The following is a 6822-nucleotide window of genomic DNA, read 5'->3' on the forward strand; positions in this document are numbered from 1 at the left end:
GATGGTACTTTACTGGCTTGTAATTCAGTTGAGGGTCATAATTGTGAACAATTAAAAAGGTGGTTAAAATTTCATGGGCATCCCCAAAAGGAAAAAAAAGTGAGCTGATTGAGAGGTTAGGTATCAGCATTTGCAGAACTAAAACCATATAAAACAAATCAGTATTTACAGTTTTATTCTTATTAATAATGTCAATTTATTTGATGTAATTGAAAATATATTTCAGTTGACAAGAGTATTACTTATGGAACTAATAAATAAATCAAGCCATTAATATTTTGAGGCTGTACATATGACTTTATTGATTAGACAAATATGTTAATACTGAATTGAATATGTTTAGTAAATTTTATTAGAAGGAAATATTTAATACAACATAAAATATATATGAAATTTACAGAGTCAACAATGCGATAAGGAATAATATACGTATGTTGAAATTCCTGATGGACCAATTTCTCCAATGAAATATAGTGAGCAAATATAAGTATCCTTGGCAACATCTTCAATAGATTTAAAGCCTCGATCACTCCTGCCACATTTTTTCACTTTCAATTCACATTTCGCACATGCTTTAATATGTAATTTGCTTGATGATTTGATTATTTTATGCAATATTCAAGACAAGGCTTTGGAAAATGTATAAAATAGTATGTGTTGGTTTTGAATAATTTGTATCGTGTATCACTTTTACATAATCCATAACAACGCCGTTTTGTTGTTCCTTTTCGTACAGATAATATAATTAAAATGGAGTATAAAACTTTTTTTCTGATTATTTTGACTTACTACTTGTTTAGCGATTATTAAAAAATAAAATGAAGTCAAATTCGAATGAATGTCGAAGTGAAAGACATTTTGAGAGGACAGTCAGTGCGATAATAGATGTTTTATTTGTGAAAGTCATATCGAAAGGACTGGTGACCCTCCCGTAAAAAATGTTTTCATAAAAGAAAAAGTGAATGAGAAAACTTATGGTGGCAGCAATGCCTCGAGCAAGACAGCTGCGCCCCCGGACGAAGCTCCTGTTCACTATGAAAAGGAGGAGTCTGGCCAAATGCGCTCGACTGAGAAGCAACGGCCATATAAATCAAAGAAGAAGCTAACTTCAGGTTCGTGACAGTGTGCGCGCATCGTAAAAATGTACTCCTCTCCGACCACAATATCCACGTGCTATCTTTGAGGATGGTCGTTATCGGCATAGACCGTCAACTGTCGCGATGGGAGAAGAAGTCCCTGAACTTAGCTAGTCAATATTCTAGTTTTTCAAAAAAGTAACCAACAGAGAAAGTAAATACTTCTACGTAAGTTTGCGTGAGAACTGGAACTGTATTCACGATATTTATTCAAGTGTTTTTGAACCTACTACACTTGTTTGCTTTCGGCAAACAAGTGTTGCCCATCTTCACACTTGGCTGCACCGCGCTGATGAGGCTAATAGCCAGAAACACGTGTCCGTGAGATATACGTGAGATATAGATATACGTAAATATTTTTAATCAAATAATATATCGTGGTCACTGATATTCATTAACAATTTATTTATAAAAAGAGAATTTACTGTGATTATAAGTGATAAAAGTGGTTTTTACATATTACGTTTGTAGAATTTGAGGTTAGTTGACGGTATTTCACAAATTCATCGAGTTTTCACATGAAGGCTTATTTCATTTCTACGTATCTCCAATAAAAAATTCTACCTACTTGTACAAATGGAAGTTAGTTTAAGTACTCGAGATACAAACTTTGGTGAAGGAGGAAATTTCATATATTGCCTATATTGCCAGGTAAATTCGACAGGCAATTTTGTCAGGTAGATTCTACAGGTAAATTGAAATCACAATGATTCTAGTATTTAAGAACTTGAAAGTAATACTTCTTCATTCTATATGTGCTCTTCATTTGGGTGATAAAGTTTTCTTTCTTCATTAGAAGTGTTTATCTCATACAAGTGATTAGAAAAAAATAAATATATTTCTGCTACAAATTGTGATAAGTGATATTGCGATACTGAAATTTGGAGAGTGGTGAGTACAATGATATTAATTTCATTTATATTCGAAATATAGTTCAAAATTTTACAAACCCTTTGTTGTTTTGGGTTCGAATTACTACTAACACACGATGGTCTGAATTTTTCAATTTGGGCTGAGAGTTTCAATCATCTCCTGATAATGCTAACTTGGTTAGCGGTTTCTGTTGAGGACCACGTATTTGTTATTGATTGATATAATGCTTGGCAGCCGTGAAAATAATCTGCATTACTTTTTCTGTAACAAACATCGATCCTAGCTATCAAGCGAAGCAAACCGAGACTTATTAACTATCTAGTATATTTCTCATCTAGCATCTTTGTGCGATTAGCTGCTGCTCCCCAATAGACCGTATAACATTATTTTATTGATTCTGGTTATTATGAGTTATATAGCCAAGGAGAATTGTTTTTCTATTCGTCGTATGAAGTTTCTTCTTTCGAAGAGAGCCATGTTGGTAGAAACAAAAAAAAATATTCATGAAAGGCTATACTTTTTTCTCAACTTTAAAGAGGCATCACAGTTGTTGATAGAATCAAAAAAAATCTATAATGAAAGGCTATAATTTCTCAATTATGTAACCATTTTCATGGTCATGTAACGATTATGTGATTTCATTCCATTTCGTCAGACACTACCGACGAAAGTGACCAATAGTTTTTTTTTGCAGCGACAGTGGACTAGAAGAAGTGGACGAAAGAGATTTTCTGAGAATACCAAGAATGAGTAAGATAGAAGATCTGGTACAGTACAAAGTTCTGGCGACCACTATTGTTCCGCCTCTATCCCGCCAGTGCGGTTCATATAGTGTCCGGATCGAACAGGGAAGAAGCGGTGATGAGTATTACTTTACTAAATATGACCCTCTAGGATCACACCAAGAAGTGACAAATTATTTTCGTAACGAATCTCACCGAAGAAAGGATTATTCTAATAGTCATAGGATATTGCGGAGGAATAACACTTATTGTCAATCACGTACACGAATAAATTCAACACGAAGAGAGTACATTCCACAAGATTCAACTTATCAAGTGGCTCAACTTTCTTCAGTATCGGGACACAGGACAGTCTCAGGAATGTTGCAGCCTTCTCCTCACTTTATCGCTTTGGGGGTTTCGGAGAGAACGTTTGAGTTATTACTTCTCAGATATGTGATCTCACCTACTTTATTATTGACGTTAGGTTATCCAATCGAGCCAGTAGGTAGTTCAACAAGGAAAAAATCTCATAGCGTTAGCTTTCCGGTTCATGAAGGAAGATTAAATATCAATGCCCAGGAGTTCAGGCCTACAGAAAAATGTTTGATGAGGACATGCTGCAGGTGCCAGAAAATATTTTTCACGACTGCAAACGCTTACATTACGCAGGAGAAGTGTTACCACCATTGGGGCAAAAGGCGTCGATGTAATATTTCATCACATGAAAATTATGGATACTTCGTTCACGATTGCTGTTATCAAAAATTTGGTTCCTTGGGTTGCACAGAGAGTCATCTTCATGTATGGAGTGGATTCGAAAATAACGATATAGAAGAACCTTACTATGGATATGCAATAACGAAACAGAGGCAAGATTTTCAAGTCGGTGAAACTAGTGGAGTTTATGCATTGGACTGTGAAATGTGTTATACAGTGAGAGGATTGGAGTTGACAAAAGTCACCGTTGTCCGTATGGATGGAGGCTTAGTTTATGATTCTTATGTGAAGCCGTATCATGAGATTGTAGACTACAATACTCGCTTTTCTGGAATAACGGCCCATGATATGGAGATCAATGCCCCAAAAAGGATACACGAAGTGCAATATGACCTTTTGCAGTTCATAGGAGCAGAAACTGTTTTAATTGGCCATTCGTTGGAGAGCGACTTGCGAGCTCTGAAAATTACACATAAAAATATAGTAGACACCGCCCTTGTGTTTGAACACGAAAAAGGGCTTCCCTATCGTAAGGCCCTGAAGCAATTAGCATCAACGGTGCTACATCGCAATATACAGTCCAGCACAGAAGGCCATAACAGTTACGAAGATGCCGCTGCATGCATGGATCTAATGTTGTGGCGTGTTAAAAACGATTTGTGTTTCCAAAGCTGTTTAAATGAATTTAAATGAAATAAAAATAAAATTTGATATTATAATTTTTTCTCTCAGCACTTACCGTTCACTGCATATCATACTCTCATCGAACTGTTTCTGTATGCAATGAGAATTTTCATGTTTGAAAAAACTGAGGGGGTTTCCTTGGTCATTTGACTTCCTAGTTGATTTGTTTTATTCCTTTTTCCTGAAGTTTTCCACTACATAAAGAAGCCAGCTGAATGCATCGATACAATAAAGCGGAACTTGATGAGTATATTTAGCGAAAATGATATATTTCTCTATAAATCTGCAATACTGGATTTTCACCTCAAAGCGAAGTTCAGGGTTAATGATAGAACACAGATATAAATTGATTTCTAAAGTGTAATAAACAAGAAATTTCATATACGATTGGTACTTTCTCATCGAATCGATAAAATAAACAGTATAAAATATTGAATGCTTCCAATATATGATATAACGTTTGGAACAGTGAATGTACAGGGCTTTCGGAGGAAAATCTCAGTGTGAACAATAAGTACACATTTTTTAAACTTGCATGACTTCTCCACAAATGAAGTATAGTGAATTTCTTTCATCCTTTAATTGGAAAATCTTGAGCGCTAAAAACTATTGATCATTAATTTTAAGGGTATTGTACATTCATTTACAAAAATCATATTGGTCATATCGGACCAATATTTTGATGAACGAAGTGTGATAGTTCAAAGTTTTATTCAGAAATTGCCATAAAATAGATTTCTCACGAAGATATGCTAAGAAGATTGTCCTTTTTGAAAGAAGAGTTGACTTTGACAGTGAATCGAAAACCGTTTTCTTTTTACGTAATGTATAACCAGAATAACTGTTTTTTCAATATTCGTATTCTTTTTGTTGATTATATGTCAAAATATTATTCAGAAAATTAGTTCAGAATGAGGAGTTATGGCTTGTTATAATTTCAGTATCTGTCAGTGTTACTTGCGTTGAATTTTCAAATAAATATAATGTATTATTTTCAGCCTCAAAAATGGCAGTTCAATCAAAGTACCTACCTGAATATTCTCAATAACATTTTGACGTGTTAGGAAGAAAGAGAATGTATCATCTAAAAGCCATTAAATCCGACTTGTTTTTAAGGAATTGAAAATTTTGGTGAAATTAATTTCAAGTTCATCGCAACTTCTATACTTATCAATGCGAAAGCCACTCACTTAACACTTAGTAATTCATCTGTTTCTCCGTAGTCCTAGGAAGCTAAAATAGGTGCTTCTTAGGTCTTAGATGTGCACTAAGGAAGAATTTTAAAATAGTCCAACTGGGGCGCCCCCGTGCGGGTAAAAGGGACGCGTTCACATATGAAAATTACCTTTTCATCACTGTTTCTCCGTATCGCTGTATATTCGGAAGCTGAGATTTTGTATGTAGTTTCGTTTTATGTTGTAGATGTGCAATAAAAAGGGATCTTTAAATATTCCAACTGGGGCGCCAGCCGCGGAGGAAAAAGTCGCGTCTATAAAACAAAATTATTTTTTCATTACTTTTGCTCCATGCCTTCAAATTTCCGATGGGGGAATTTATATTAAGTATCAGCATTGCACCCATGCGGAGCCGGGGCGGTTCGCTAATGACCTATATCATCAATCCTCAGACACTGTAAGAAAATGTACCTCTTTTGAGGCAGTTAGAACTCTTAATGACTTAAGCATTCAAGATGTCGCATTTGTTTTTTCCTCTCTATTCCTTGTAATAGAAGTTTGCATGGAACTTTCACTAACGTTCAATCTGAAACGGTATCGTTCATTCCCGTAAAGTTTGAAAGGTGGAAGATGGTTCCAAACAAAATAACGAAATACGATATGGTAGAAAAGTGGTTCAGTGAGATCCCGAGTAATGGTTTTTTCATTCAACGCGCGATTTCAAAACTGAATAGCGCCGCGAGACCTTGACTCGAAGATACCAGGCAACGATTTTTCCGTTCGCGGATAAAACAATTACATGTTTTTCATATGATTACACCTTTCCTTCCTAATTTTTTGTCAATCGAAATAACCTGCAACTTGCCTAATCACATTAGATTATTCCTACCTGTTTTTAAAGATGATATTTGATAGATTTTTGACTAGTCGAAAAGCTCATCACTTATTAGCAGGAGGGAAATGAGGTTTTAGTGATTATAAAACATCACAAATATAATGGACGACTCCACACATAAAAATTAGTATTATAGCTAATTCGTTACAAATATTCCGAAATTGACCCTCATTTTTTTATAATAGTGACTACTGTAAGCAACGGACAATATGAATTGATATCCCACCAAAAACAAATAGTGCCAAGACGTGTACAAATTGTTTGATCTATAAAAAAGTTTCAAATTTCATAGTGAGCCAAAGTATCTATTTTAGGCAGTATTTCCCAAATTGAGCGCTTTGGTGAGGGCGGTAAGAGGCCCAGAAAAAAATAGGGGGAACTTATGTGATTCATTGGGAGATTGATGACTTGTAGCTTCAACTACTTCATATTTTGAAATTCACTTAAATCAATATCCTCCTACTACACATTTATTTATCAATTCATATTAATTCATTTATAAATATAGACTACAAATATATTAAATAATATTCACTATTTTCAATGCGTTCACAACGCTATTTATATCTCAAGATATTTTTTCAATACATCAAACACTGAAAAATATTCGTCGTGTC

At 34.7% G+C, this 6822-nt stretch overlaps 1 protein-coding gene across 1 annotated transcript; it reads left to right on the forward strand.

Annotated features, from left to right (window-relative positions):
• Positions 1-537: 537 nt before the first annotated feature.
• Positions 538-5011, forward strand: LOC111515851 (putative exonuclease GOR). Its single transcript, XM_074180073.1, has one exon. It carries the CDS (start codon positions 2756-2758, stop codon positions 4142-4144), a length of 1389 nt encoding a protein of 462 aa, XP_074036174.1. The 5' UTR covers positions 538-2755; the 3' UTR covers positions 4145-5011.
• Positions 5012-6822: the final 1811 nt, after the last annotated feature.

Source organism: Leptinotarsa decemlineata, unplaced genomic scaffold (genome assembly GCF_025532065.1).
Source record: "Leptinotarsa decemlineata unplaced genomic scaffold, Ldec_3_MD MMD2_tig00026282_RagTag_RagTag, whole genome shotgun sequence".
NCBI classification, from domain to species: Eukaryota; Metazoa; Arthropoda; class Insecta; order Coleoptera; family Chrysomelidae; genus Leptinotarsa; species Leptinotarsa decemlineata.

Bases quoted from the DNA above. Each gene is read 5' to 3' on its own strand.
- LOC111515851 (XM_074180073.1), top strand. From the start codon at position 2,756: ATGAGTAAGATAGAAGATCTGGTACAGTACAAAGTTCTGGCGACCACT.